We start from the raw sequence: 15,204 nt of genomic DNA, 5'->3' as shown, positions 1-15,204 counted from the left end.
ATATAGATCAATGGAACAGGATAGAAAGCTCCAGTCTATGACAAAGGAGGCAAGAATGTACAATGGAGAAAAGACAGTCTCTTCACTAAGTGGTGCTGGGAAAACTAGACATTTACATGTAAAAAAATAAAATTAGAATATTCTCTTATACTACACACAAAAGTAAACTCATAATGGATTAAAGACCTAACTGTAAAACTGGATACTACAAAATGCCTCGAGGCAACCATAGGCAGAACACCCTGACATAAATCACAGCATTATTTTTTTGATCTACCTCCTAGAGCAATGAAAATATAGACAAATAGGACCTAATTAAACTTAAAAGCTTTTGTACAGCAAAGGAAATCATTTAAAAAAAAAAAAAAAAAAAAGGCATTCCTGTCATGGCCCAACGGTTAACAAACCCAATTAGGATCCATGAGGATGCAGGTTCTATCCCTGGCCTTGCTCAGTGGGTTAAGGCTCCGGCATTGCTGTGAACTGTGGTGTACCTTGTAGATGCAGCTCAGATCTGGTGTTGCTATGGCTGTGGCACAGGCTGGCAGCTGTAGCTCCAATTCAACCCCTAGCCCAGGAACTTCCATATGTCACAGGTGAGGCCCTAAAAAGCAAAAAAAAAAAAAAAAAAAAAAAGACATCCCACAGAATGGGAGAAAATACTTGCAAAGTGACTGACAAGCGACTAATCTCCAAAATATAGAAACAGCTCATGCAGGTCAATACTAAGAAAACAAACAGCCCAATCAAAAAATCGGGCAGACGATCTAAACAGACATCTTTCCGAAGAAGACACCAGATGGTCAACAGACATGAAAAAGTGCTTAATATCACTAATTATTAGAGAAATGCTCATCAAAACCACAATGAGGTATCACCTCACTCCAGTCAGAATGACCATCATCAAAAAGTCTACAAATAATAAAGGCTGGGGAGAGTGTGGCGAAAAAGAAACCCTCCTACACTGTTGGTAGGAATGCAAATAGGTACGGCCACTATGGAGAGCTGTAAGGAGATTCCTTAAAAAACTAAAAAGAGAGTTACCATATGACCCTGCCATCCCACTCCTGGGCATCTATCCAGAGAAAACTCTAATTTGAAAAGATATATGCACCCCAATGCTCACTGCAGCGCTATTTACAAGAGCCAGGACATGGACTAACCTTAATGTCCATTGACAGATGAATGGATAAAAAAGATACACACACACACACACACACAAACACACACACACACACACACACAATGGAATACCACTCAGCCATAAAAAAGAATGAAATAATGCCACCAGGAGCAACATGGATAGACCTAGAGATATTTTGTAATAACCTATTAGGAAAAGGAATCTGAAAAAGAATGTTATCTATCTGAATCACTGTGTTGTTTAACTGAAACTAACATATTATAAATCAACTATACTTCAATTAAAAAATCATTTTATGATTCATAAATCATTTTATAAATGGGTACTCCACAATCACCTGAAAAACTCTGATGTTCCGTGCAGTCAAAATAAGCATCCTGCAATCTTGTTAAAAATTTAATTTGCGGAGTTCCCATTGTGGCTCAGCAGATTAAGGACTCAACATGGTCTCCAGGAGGTTACAGGTTTGCTCCCTGGCCTCACTCAGTGGATTAAGAATCCAGTGTTGCAGCAAGCTGCAGGGAAGGTCACAGATGCAACTTGGATCCAGTGTTGCTGGGGCTGTGGCGTAGACCCCAGCTACAGCTCCAATTCCACCTCTGCCCTCCCTCCACAGCTATAACCGTAAAAAGGAAAAAAAGGTTTTAATTTGCTTTTGCAAAAAAACCTCTTACTCCACGCAAAAGTACATGTCAGCCTAGATCCTATTCTACAATGTGGATTTTCTGAATTCAAATTAATGAATTATTAATGAAGTTCTAACTACCTAAAAATCGCAGCCTTGGAGTTCCCATCATGGCTCAGCACTAATGCACCTGACTGGTATACATGAGGAAGTAGGTTCGATCCCCGGTCTTGCTCAGTGGGTTAAGGATCCAGCATTGCTGTGAGCTGTGGTGTAGGTCATAGATGAGGCTTGGGTCTGGTGTTGCTGTGGCTGTGATGCAGGCCGGCGGCTACAGCTCCGATTCGACCCCTAGCCTGGGAACCTCCATATGCTGCAGGTACGGCTCTAAAAGACAAAGACAAAGACAAAAAAAAAAAAAAATCACAGCCTTACATACATGCAAACTACAGAGAGCATAAATAAAATACTCAGCATTTTGCCATCCCCAGCGTGGTTTATTCCTGATGAGCAAGGCGAGAGAAAGAAAATGACACTTATGCCCGGACGCAGCACTGGCGCAGCACAAACAACCTGAAGGCAGCCACCTGCACTCAAGGAAGGTACGTTCCTCTCGACCCCAGATCTCCTCACACCTCCGCTAAGGGGGAAGCAGCGGTAACGATGTGACTGTCAAAACTGCAGGAACCGTGAACACAGCGACACTGAACACGGAGTAGATAATCTCAGAAGGGTCTCGACAGTCATAAAGCCATCCATCCCGGTCTAGCCACCTGCTAAAACCGGTCTGCTGCCAAGGGGACAAAACACAACCACGAACTGACCAAAACCACGGTCTTTTCTCAGCTTTCACTGCAGGGTGGGCCCTGAAAAGGCCGGATGACTTGTGATAGCCGTGAGAGCCTGGCCAACGAGTCCAAAGAGACCCAACCCTCGTGCCACCCACTGCAGGGAGAGGAAACACAGGCCCCAGGGCAGCAGCGGGGAGGAACCCAGAAAGGTTCTCAAGCAACCTTCCGTCTCCGTGAACTTGTATTTCATTTTGATTTGCAACACAGGATGGGTTTTTATGTGAATTGCAAAATAATTCAACAGCTCTGAATAAAAATTGAGAATCTTTTTATAGGGTATTTTAATTAAGTTCCATGCAAGCGATAAAATGCCTTCTGGCAGCATTAAAATTTTAAAGAAGTAAATAAACTTTGACAAATGAATTGGTATTTGTAGGAAGAAAAACCATCCTTCTAAGGCATGAAAATAATGCACCAATTCAGGGGCATCTTCAAATCAAAACAGCAGCATCTGAGCTTCTAGGACCCACAAGAATATCCTCAAGAGACAGGTGTTCTTAGAGAACCCTGTAAGAGACACTTGTCTTTTTCCACCATCAGCTCTGAGCCCCGACGCTGATAAGCCTCCTGCTGAAGGTTTTGAATATATGCTGCAAGCAAGATTTGATTTTCATTAGCCATATAGAATATACTGGTTCCCACACTGTCAGCCAGGAGTTAAATGCAGGAACAGAAAGCATGAAATTCTCAGATATGCAATTAACAGAAACTGAGAAACTCCAGGGCAGATTAGGTTGGTTTTTGTTTTCCCAAATATTTCTTTCCCAGGATCAAAATTAGATTTTAATCCTGTCTATCCGAAACAGGACACCGCTTACCACAGTGCTAAATAATTTTTAAGATCCTCTGAAACTGGATCCAAAGAAAAAGATTCTTCCCTTATGTTAAGACGGTATTTTATTTTAACACCAAAAAAGAAACAACTGGAAGGAATCTCACACAACGCCAGATCCTTAACTCACTGTACCGGGCCAGGAATCGAACTGGCAACGCCACCGAGATGACGCGGATCACGGCGCCACAGTGGGGACTCCAACAGTCCTCTTTAGAAGGAGACTGGCATTCACCTCAAACGTGACCTAAGAAGCGGCAGCATCTGAAAACACATGCAAATATGCTACAGCATCTGATCACTCGGAACCAGGAGACACATCGAGGGTCACGACCAAGTCTGATGCTCTTGCACCTGTGAGAGATAATCAGCTTTCTAACAGTGACAGCGAACCGGCTTCTAAGAAGGTCCCTGCAGGCTGGATGCAGCTTTTGAGACTCTGGTTTTAGCTTGATCCCTCCTCGTCCTTGGCAGAAGAAAACTGTGAGGACCCCTAAACTAGGATAGAACCACTAACCTCAAAACACACCTCGGCAGAATCTCAAACCTCCAGCATGGCCCCTGACCTCAAAGCAAACGCCAATACAGTGTTAGCTGGTGACAGTCAATCTGAGAAATGTACTACAGAATGAGGAATATTCTTCTGCACCTGTTTTTGGTTTTGTTTTTAATGTTGGGCCTTCGAAGCGGTGCAAAACCCCTAGCCTGTTGGAACCTCGTCATTGCTACTTTTAAAGTGGAGAACAAGAAGGGTCACAGACCACTCTGAGGGGCTCTGTGGGACTTGCCATCGGTCACCGCTCCTGGAGTCTTGTCCCCTGCTTCCCTCTCACTGGACTCCTCACTTACTGTAGAGTCGGCATCTGAAGGGGAAACTCTGCAAACACAACACAAATGCAAACGTTAGGAGAGAGAAAGACGGGGGAGGGAAAAGTCACATTCACGTGGGTGTGGAAGTCGGGCTTTCAGACAAAACTGGTAGAAATGAAACAGTCCAAAGCACTGCTTGGTGGCCCGGCATCTTCAGGGGCACTAACGGCACCCAGTCACCCTCTGAAGACAGTCTGACAAGGTTTATGAAAAGGCTTTGGGGCTTCGTTTCAACAAATGCCAGGAAACCAAGTCCCACTGGAGGACGGTCCTGCAGCTACAGGGCCTGGACGGGCCGTGTGGGGCTGGCACGGGTTAGATCAGAGCATCCGGGGTTTAAGCCTGTTAGGGGTTACCTGTTCGGCAGAACATCCAGGAAGCAGGGGTATATACCTGCAGTCACCCCATAAAACTTGAGCTCTTTGGAAAAAGTCTACATAAGCGTAAGCAGTGATTATCGCTGTGATGTGATTCAACATATAAAAAGCAAGGGTGTCACAGAAGCCAGCTTGCACCAGGCCAGTGAAAATGCCTAATCGCTAACACCCCTTCTCTTTGCGCTCTCTGAAATGCCAAGACATTCTGGTGCCCCTGAGGGATGCGAAAAGGCTGTCTTAACCAAGCAGACCATTGAGATGTTGGAACGAAATGTTTAGGATGAGGCTACCAGAGGGGGGGGAAGACGCGGCGAAACTGTACTAGCATATTCAATTAAGCTTTCATGATTTGATTTATTCTCACTCGGCAAAATAATTAAGCAAACGATCTCTCTCTACATAATTCATCTTCTTTTGAAGAGATCGTGTTCTCATAGCCATTAGATTCTTAAAACTAGGCCAGAACCCCTGGGGCAGGATTTCTGATAAGTCGGAAATTAAAACATCGTTTTGAATGTTGGTTTACGATCACACGCTTCCCCCCCGCCCCCCCCCGGCTCAGCAGAAACATCAGGATTTGGGATTCCAGAGCTCAAAGGCAAGCTGATAATCTGAGGCTTCAATAGCCAAAGCCTGATTACGCTTTCATCTGAGGTCAACTTAATAGAACCTGATTCCAAACGTCATCTTATCCAGAGAGCTGTGGCCCAACTCAGAGAACCGCAGAGAGATGGTAGGTAGTCTGTTAGCAAGCAGTTCTCCATGTGTTTAATTTTGATAAGAGCAATGGGAATGGGAGTTCCCATCGTGGCTCAGTGGTTACCGAATCTGACTAGCATCCATGAGGACGCAGGTTCAATCCCTGACCTTGTTCAGTGGGTTAAGGATCCGGCGTTGCCGTGAGCTGTGGTGTAAGTTCCAGACGTGGCTTAGATCCTGCATGGCTGTGGCTGTGGCTGTGGCTGGAGGCTACAGCTCTGATTCAACCCCTAGCCTGGGAACCTCCATATGCCATGGGTGTAGCCCTAAAAAAAAAAAAAAAGGACTGGGAATAAATTGGGGATGGGGAGCTGGGCAGGGGGGAGGCAATGAAGATGCATGCACACAAGCCAACAAGAATGACAACAGGAGCAGGTGGAAAAAAAGCCAAGCAAGGGCAGAAGCATGTGATGATGACGGTCACGTGCAGACCAAGCGAAGAAGCCGCAGCTCCAGGTGCTGGCGCGACGGGCAAGGGCCAAGCCAAGACTGGCCATGCACCTGTTATATGTTATTCCTGACCTCACCTCCAGCAGGTCTAGCGTGGTCACCCCAGAATACATACACTGGAGCTGGTCAAGCCCTGAGGAAGTCCCAGGGGAGCCACGAAACCATGATGGACAATGATTCATAATTTTAAACATTTTGGGGAAAGAGAGCACTCCCCTGGTATTCCGCAGAGGGGATCCAGAGCCCTCGGGTGTACTGACTTTGGGCAAAGTGCTGTCTGTCTTCTAGGCGGCTGGCCTGGACAGCACTCGCCGCCAGGCCTGCCTTCCCCTTCTGGAAACTGACAGACCAGACACGGAAATGCGCGTGCCACAGAGAACAATACAGAAAGAGCAATAAGAACCTTCCTCGGTGCCGGATGTTCTTGGAAGGGATCTTTGCCTTGGGACTCGGCACATCTCCGTTCTCGGAGGGCGTGGTGTGGTCCTTCATGGGTCCTGGCAGGGGGGCTGGCTCGTGAATGATCAGTATGTCATCCTTATTGTGCTGCCCCAGATGCTGCTTTGCAAAGTCGAAGCCCTTCACACTAGGGATCTGTAACTGAAACACACACACACACACACACACACACGGGAGACAGTCAGTCAGAATCTGAGGACAGTAGAGGAGACCGTGCGGGCTGGCCGGATTGTGAGTGCCAGCTTCTGATCCGAGAATGTGCTTGCAACGCCACCCATCCAACTCAACGTGCCTCTCTAAAACATCTCCCCCTGCAAGGTGTCATTTATACCTGGAGTTTGCAGACAAGATAGATACTTGCTACAGATTCAAGTACAAGGGTTACGCAGACCATAACACAAAAGACATCACAAGGCAATCCCTGACTGCTGTCACAGCAGCCTCACTACGCGCTACCCAATTCCAGAGAGGGGCTCAGGCGAGGTACCCTTCCTAGAGAATAAAGAGAGGTAGCTCCACCAAGAATGTTCTACATAGTGTCGGGGACCAGAGGCGACTTGAGAGCTAGGAAGAGATGGAGTTAGCTATGCTAGAAGGATGACTCCACATGCCAGCTTCTAGAGCGGTAAACCACTCAATCTTTCTAAAGAGGCGGATTTCTAAAAACCAAGCAGAAAGCACACAAGGAGACCCAAGGTATCCCATGCATGAGATGACAAAAGCCTTGGCCCGAACCTCAGTAATGACAACAGGGAAGAACGAACAGCTCTAGAGACCAAGCAGAAGGACCTGGAAGCCGAACACAGATACGAGAGGCAAAGGAGAGAAAGAAGCCGGTGAGATGGGAGGCTGCAGGTAGGATACCGTGAGCAGTGGGCGTGACATGAAGGGAAAGAGGTGAGTCATGAAAGAATGATGACGAGAAGGTAAAAAGACAGGTTTCGTGCTAGACAGGCTTGGTTTTGAGACAGCAGGAAGAGCTCCAAAGGAGCGTGGCTCGATGTAGCTGGGACGAGGACAAGCTCGGGGGAAACATCAGGCTGCACGTGTGAGCTTGAGAGCATTTGTACAGAAAGGGACATGGAGGGGAGCTGAGATCTTTAAGATGAAAACAGGCTCTCTGGATAAAATGCTGGAGAACATCTAATAGTTCGGAGCTAAGAGGCAGAAATGGAAGCAAGGAAGAAAATAGGTGAATTCAAAGAAAAAGAAGAATTCGAAATGTAATTAGTCGTGGCTCAGCACTAACAAACCCCACCAGTATCCATGAGGATGCAGGTTCCATCCCTGGCCTCGCTCCGTGGGTTAAGGATCCAGCGTGGCCGTGAGCTGTGGTGTAGGTTGCAGACATGGATCAGATCCTGCGTTGCTGTGGCTGTGGTGTAGGTCGGCAGCTGCAACTCCAATTGGACCCTTAGCCTGGGAACCTCCATATGCTGCAGGTGAGGCCCTAAAGAAAAAACACTTCAATGTAAAAGTTCAATGTAATAGAAGCCAAGAGGAATAAAGGGCTTCTAGAAAGGAGCTGCCAATGGAAGTAACGGGGCACAAAAAGGAAGGAAAGAAGTCCTACCTGGGGATATGCAGTACCAGTAGCAAACCCACAACCAAGACCCCATGAGCCCTGCAGCCAGAGTCCAGGCACAGCTTTGAAGCCTGTGCTAAAGCACAAAGACACTAGAAGGGATCCAGGAACATGGGGAATAAAGGCGAGGTGCCTTTGGTGACACAAAGTGCCAAGGGTGGGGATGAGCCGTTTCCTTTATTCAAGGTTGCAAAGGGGAGGAAACTAAATGGTACATCAGTACTCGTCCCACGGGTCTCCTTGGCAGGAGGTCCACGCGCAGCCTAGGACCCTCCTTTCAGGATGAATTCCACACCCACAGACAGTCCATCAGCCAGAAGACAAAGGCCAACCGTCCAAGTAGCTCTTCTAGACAATCTACTACATGCAGAAGTGAAAGGGTCCAGCGTTACTTGGCTCTTCATGCACAGATGAGTGACAACATCAATGAATGGCTTCTGAGGTCTTTTTAGCAAATAAAATCAAGGCTGGATGGGTAGAAGGGAAGTAGTCTGCAATAATGACTTACGCCACCAGAGGGAGATAGAACTTACTCTAAAGGAATTCACGAAGATGTTGCTTGGAAACAAAAGGCAACGATTGTCTAAATTGATGATATTGTGTTACCAACAGTCTGCTTCACGGCACAGGCAGACTGTGGAGGGGCACACAACCCTCAGCTCAGAAATGTTGTTTCCCAAACAATGAACCTAAACCTGCAGCATCATGACTCCTCCCCACCCCCTAGCCATCTTCTGCTGGGCTCCCCAAATTTCTGGGGGAGTAACTTGCCAAGGGGCATGCAGCCCTTTGAAGGGAATCAAATTCCAGACAGACGACCTCTGTATATAAACTCTGGTTCCACCTTTCTCAAGACTCCTTCTCCTAGTTGATAGAAGCAGCCCTCCTCTCACTCTTGGGGCGGGTTTTACCCCAGCTGCACCTCATTTCAGCCCCATCAGGCGCCTCTGAAGCAAAGAATAGCAGATGCAGTCCGTAGGCACTGAATCACCACCAGCAACATCATCTCTTTTGGAAAATGGTTTGCTTTATCCGAACTGAAGGAGGACCCACAGACAGCCTCCTCTAAGCAAAGGACTCCAAAGGCAGTAAAGAAAAAATACGGACAGCACTGCCTCCTTGGTGCAGGCTGTGAACCCAAGTCCAGGAACTAAATGCCTTCCCTGACAGCCTCTCAGGGTTCGTATGAGAGAGAGAGAGATATATATATATATACATACGCATAATTTATCAAAATTTCTTCCTGAGTCGTTTGGGCCTTGATTGTTTTCCGCTTGTGAAACAATCCACAGGCCAAAGAGACATTTGGGAGTGGCAAACGTTGTTATATATCATATTGCACACATGCACATACGTTATGTATGCATATATATTATATGCATGTGTGTACATATACACACACACAGACGTGTGTATATGTAAACATACATGTGCATGTATATGTGCATATATCCGTGTGTCGTAGGGGAACAAAATGCACATATACACACGCATTTATATACGTGTTGTAGAGGAACAAAATTTTCCACCCCCAAATGTCTCTTTGACACGCGGATTATTTCAAGCTGAAAGCAATCAAGGCCCAAAAGACTCGGGAAGACATTTTGCTATTTCTCCCCTTTACTGTCTAAAAGAACAGAGGGCACCTATTCTGTGTCCTGTGGTCCCTACAGGCCCAGCAAGCACTTATTTACCAAAAATGCGCATTTCCATCTCCGTGTGAACTGCCTGCTTCCCTCCTAACCCACTCCCCCAACATCCTTTCGTCTTTAGCTGAAGGTGGGATTTAAGGGAGGGGCTTGGCCATTCTGTTGAGTGACTCAGTCTCCCTGGGGCTGAACTACGGATGCGTGATGTGAACCTTGCCTGGGATTCTCTCCTGCTCACCTGTCTCAGGTCAATTTCATTTCTAGACCAGCCAGAACCTAGAAAATTCTTCCTCCTCAACAAGATCAAAATGTTTCATAAATGTCAAGGCACCATATGAATGAGCTTGACAGCAAGATTATTGCTGTTGGCTGATGAAACACCAAGCAGTTAATATAGTCAGTTAAGAGTCCTCAGAGACTAGGTAAAGCTATAGATATACATTCAGATACCAAAAAAAAATTTTTTTTGCTTTTTTTTAAAGGCTGCACGGGTAGCATATGGAAGTTCCCAGGCTAGGGGGTCGAATCAGAGCTATAGCTGCTGGCCTACACCACAGCCACAGCAACTCGAGATCTGAGCTGCGTCTGTGACCTATATCACAGCTCACAGCAACGCCAGATCCCCAGCCCACTGAGTGAGGCCAGGGATAGAACCCACGTCCTCATGGATGCTAGTCGGGTTCGCTTCTGCTGCACCATCACAGGAACTCTCAGGTACAAAATTTTTTTTCAGCAACAGGACACGATGCATGTTAGACCCTTAATAAAATCCGATGTCTCAATGAATTTCAAAAAAGTCAGCTGAAGCACCAAACTTACTGGATTTTTTGGGGAACCAAGAAAAGGGTATATGTTCTAAACAAAATATCCATCCATTATAGCTCTGAAGTCCTACTGGCTTTTGTTAATTCTGACTCATATCTTTAAATCCATCCATTAGACCCCCGGGTGAATCACTACCTTCTATAACAATAGAAATTTCAGAACCAGATCTGCGCTTAACACAAAACAAAACTGTCCACACACAGAAGGAAAAAATTATAGGAAACATGGTCCCCCTCACTTATGGAATTAATTCCTTTTGTTTCATCACTATTTTCTGGAGTACTTTTTCTAGTTTCTCCATGTCTTTAAAAAAAAAAATCGAGAGTTAAGTCTGACCGTATTGTGTCCGCAGCTTCCACAGACAGAATAAGCTTCCATCAATAGTTTGAAGAGTCACAATTCATTAGTGCCTTCTATACTCCCGTTAGGACCCAATTTTTTGAGGGAAGACGGCTCTTTTGCGCCTTCTTTCTTTATCACAGAGGGGACAGACCTCCCTGTCTGTGCCCCAAAGGAATACAATGCGGACAAGTCAGGGTAGGCTGCAGAGCAGGTGAGCCAAACAACAAGAGAGACGCCTGGTGAATATGAAAACATGTGAGCCATAAATATAATACAACGCAGATGGGACAAGACAGAGAGATGTCCCCAGGTCCTGGGGTTAGCCTGAACCTTCAGGGAAGCAGCAGTTAGGATGACAATAGAGGGAGTTCCCCTTGCAGCTCAGCAGGTTAAGAACCCAACTAGTATACATAAAGATGCGGGTTTGATCCCTGGCCTCGCTCAGTGGGTTAAGGGTCCGGCGTTGCCGTGAGCTGTGGTGTAGGTCACAGACATGGCTCGGATCTGGCGTTGCTGTGGCTGTGGCTGTGGTGGAGGCCGGCAGCTGCAGCTCCGATTCAACCCCTAGCCCAGGAACGTCCATATGCCTCAGGTGAGGCCATTTAAAAAAAGAAAAGAAAAGGAAAGATGACAGTAGAAACCACAGAGCAAATCCCCAAAGTGACTAAATCAGGGCAATACTAAAGCTAGTGCCATCTGCGGGTGTCCTCGGCAGCCCGGCGAGGGGACGCTGGACACCCGAGGTCCAGAAGCTGGGCAAGCAGTCCTCCAAGGTTCTCAGCCCTCAGGGCACAGCGAGCAGGTCCTGGAACCGCCAAGCCATTCCGTGCAACAGGGATCCTTACAGAGCCAGGAGGACGTGAACTGCTCATCAAGCTGTCCTTCAACCTGGTGACCACACTGCCCCTCCAGCGACAGTGCCCAACCTACATACGTCCAAGCTGCTCCCTCTGATGAAAACCCTTCCCTGGCTCCCCTTAGCCCCAAGCACCACGTCCGACCCGATACGTCCCATAAAACCCTCTGAGCCTGGAGCTGCCTACTTCTCGTGGTGTGAGCTGTGCCCTTCCTCCTATTCACCTCGAGCGACTTGGGTCGCCCCTGGCAGGACCCATTCACATGGCATCATCTCCTCCACCTCCAAGCTTCAGCCCCAGACTCGGGGGTGCTGCCCCTCATGTGTGCCGCCCCAGCACCCTAGACAAACCTACACTGCAGCACCTCAGCTTTGAACTGCTTCCCCTTCTCCCTTATGAAAGTCCTTGATGGGTTATGGGTTGGTGGGTTATCCGTGCTTGTCACCCAGCCCGGCCCTGAGTGGCTGAGAGTAAATTGCTCAATTGGGCGAATGAACATGCAGCACCAGGCAGCTCCATCTGGCTGCCCGCAGTGCCAGCCGGCCAGGAACCATGGTCCTATGCCAACCACGGGGTGTGGACTGTCCCTGTTGAAAGGAACAAGTTTCCAAAGGGCCAGCAGCATCTGGCCAACGCCATTCGTGTCTTTAAATAGAACCTCAACAGGGCGAGGCGGGTCCAAGCTGTAATTTTTCTGGGAGCAGTCAAAAGTGATGCCTTGGGGCTCCAGATTAAAGAGAACACAGATAAAAGAAAGACATGGGTTAGCAGTCCTTTCTCATTAGAAACAGTAAAAGACCCTGCCTCAAACTAGGACAGAATGGTCTCTCTCTCTGTTATCACATTTCAGAACTAATCTATTCCCAGACAATGTGAAGAGGTTTCCTTCTGGTTACAAGAAGGGGGGAGGGTGTGGATTTTTGGTCCGTGGATTTATTCATTCCAGATGTTGGCAGCTCTGGGATTTGCCCAAAGATGTCAGGGAGCAGTGGTGAAGCAGCATCAGGGGGCGGGGTGGGCAGAGGGGAGAGAGAAATCACAGAGCCACACGAGGAGGAAAAAGTGCTCTTGCAGTCACGACAAGACAGCATCTTTTCAAAGGGCCCCGAAGACGAGGCTAGGGGACCCTCGCTATCGACAGATGGTCTCAGAAGAAACACTTACGCAGCAGAGAGACGCGTTTTTCAACGACATGGACATCATCGTTTTCCTACGATAAAAGCAGGACAAGCTCTACGTGGTGGGTTCCTGTGCCAGCAAAACAAAGACCTTGCCACCCTCCTAACAGAGCGGAGGACACCTGTCACCTCCGGTGGTCCTCCGGGCGGAGTTCCTCCCGGCAAAGATGCCGTCAAAGGAAAAGCATCAAACTCCACAGCACTGGGCACAAAGAGAGCAGCTCTGGAGGCCAGTTTTATGGGAAACTGTCCGTTTGATGTACAGCAACATCTGCGATGTGAGACTATTTCGGAACTAAAAGTGGGAGACGGCGAAAGCTTGGGCAGTAGCATCTAGTGAACGGTGGGAATGCTGGCAATTACTGAAGGGACAGGTGTGTTTATGTTAGGAAGCAGCAAACATTAAAGACCTAAATACATAACCGCCTATACGGGTTAAGTCTCTCAGTAACAATACCCTTTCACCAGAACAAAAACACTTCCAAAGCGACTGTTGATCTCATTACAATGAAATTCACACTATGCATCATTTAGTAGATCGGTGACTTTTTCCCAGGTTCTTTCCATGCTATTCACCACCTAACAACAAAACGACCTTAGCAGACCATGTAAATAATAAATGAAGAGAGGTCATAAATATAACCGTAATGTACAAACTGCCTCTCAAACACTGCATAACCATGAACTTGCAATTAATCAAGGGTTTGCCTTTCTTAGTGGATCCATAAGAAAAAGAATGCTCCTCATTTACTTTCACAAAGGTAAAATACATCTTAAAATAATACTTTTTTTTTTTCAGGAGTTACCATCATGGCGCAGCAGTAATGAACCCAACTAGTATCCATGAGGATGCAGGTTCGATCCCTGGCCTCACTCAGTGGGTTAAGGATCCGATGTTGCGTGAGACACGGCTCGGAGCTGGCATTGCTGTGGCTGTGGTGTAGGCCAGCAACCCTAACTCTGACTGGACCCCTGGCCTGGGAACTTCCATATGCCCTCGCGGGTGCAGCCATAAAAAGCCAAAAATAATAATAATAATAATTAATTTAAAAAAATAAAATACTTTTTTTTTTCATCCAGGAAGTCTAGGTTTGTGATGTGCAGAAATTTTTTTATACCCAGAAAATCAGAATAAAATTAAAAGGTTAAAAGGACAATTTTTTTATTTCTGGTTCTTCTGCCTCTTGCTTGCCTTTTCTTAGCAAACTTTTCGAGTTAAGTGGGCCCTCTACATGTGTGAGACCCAGAGCAGGCACATGTCAATAAATGCAGTGGCGACCACACGTCCCATGCTCTGGGTGTGGCTAGCCCGGGCGCTGCGCTCAGTGTCCGGACCTCACAAGCGCCTCTCTTACTTGGCACGTTCTCGCTGCACTAGGGAGCTAGGCACTGATGAAGAGGCTATATCTTCACTCTGAAACTTGTATGTGACAAATATTGCAGAAACTGTTGAAACCTACGTGTGAGAAGGGGACTGTGATTACTATAAAAACTAACTCAAGGAGTTCCCGCTGCGCTAAAACAGTAACGGCTGTGCCTGCAGTGCCAGGACATAAGTTGGATTCCTGGCCAACACTGGTCAAAGGATCCGGTGTTGCCACAGCTGCAGCATAAGTCGAAAGTGGGGCTTGGATCCGATCCCTGGCCTAGAAACTCCACATCTCATGGGGCAGCCAAAAAAAGGAAAAGGAAAAAACCCTACCTTGAATGCTTTGGAAAGACATGGAAAAGGAGCTGCTAGAAAGAAAAGAAGAAGGCAGGCGGAAAGAAAGAAAGAAGGAAGGAAGGAAGGAAGGAAGGAAGGAAGGAAAGAAAGAAAGAAAGAAAGAAAGAAAGAAAGAAAGAAAGAAAGAAAGAAAACAAAAAAAAAAGAAAAGAAAGAAAGGAGGGAAGGAAGAAAAAAAGGGGGAGAGAAAGGGAGAGAGAAGGAGAGAGGGAGGAAGGAAGGAAGAAAAAAAGAAAAGAAATGAAATGAAACTGCTGTCAGGTGAGGGGCAGTGAATTTACTCTAAAAGATTACACAGTAGAGTGGGGTGGGGGGATATTGGAAAAATAAAAAATTGTACTCAGGTTCCCTATAAGAAGCCTGGATTGGAAATGGCAGCTGGTGGATTATGTGTATTGTTTCTTATAAGAAATACTGCACAGAATTTCTTCCAGTAGACTAATGCCCCAAAATATTTTTTAAAAGATTGGCAAGTACTCATTTATATATATATAAAATGTATATACTTATAAATTTATATAATTATATATTAAAATTAATGCATGTATTACTTTTTTCTTTTTTTTTTTTTCTTTTTTAGCGTCACATGTGCAGCATAGGGAAGTTCCCAGACTAGGGACTGGATCAGAGCTATAGCTGCAGCCTACACCACAGCCACAGCAATGCAGGATATTC

General features: G+C 46.5%; 1 protein-coding gene across 2 annotated transcripts in view; it reads right to left on the bottom strand.

Annotated features, from left to right (window-relative positions):
- The window catches only part of KIAA1549, a 154,124-nt gene that overhangs the window by 40,948 nt on the left and 97,972 nt on the right, over positions 1–15,204 (bottom strand). Inside the window, exons 11-12 of one of the 2 annotated variants that reach the window (XM_021078582.2) lie at positions 6,312–6,508; positions 4,214–4,329 (exon numbers count right to left, since the gene is read on the bottom strand). In XM_021078582.2, the coding sequence (XP_020934241.2) occupies positions 4,214–4,329; positions 6,312–6,508 (313 nt within the window). The remainder of the gene's footprint in view (positions 1–4,213; positions 4,330–6,311; positions 6,509–15,204) is intronic. The other variant, XM_085005293.1, reaches the window with a different exon arrangement.

Source organism: Sus scrofa, chromosome 18, assembly GCF_054392235.1.
Source record: "Sus scrofa isolate SSC_HxYL_T2T_F1_AM1 chromosome 18, Sscrofa_HxYL_maternal_Yorkshire_Landrace_v2.0, whole genome shotgun sequence".
Classification (NCBI taxonomy): domain Eukaryota; kingdom Metazoa; phylum Chordata; class Mammalia; order Artiodactyla; family Suidae; genus Sus; species Sus scrofa.
The sequence above is the reverse complement of the archived record's forward strand: the minus strand, read 5'-3'. Positions and strand labels throughout refer to the sequence as shown.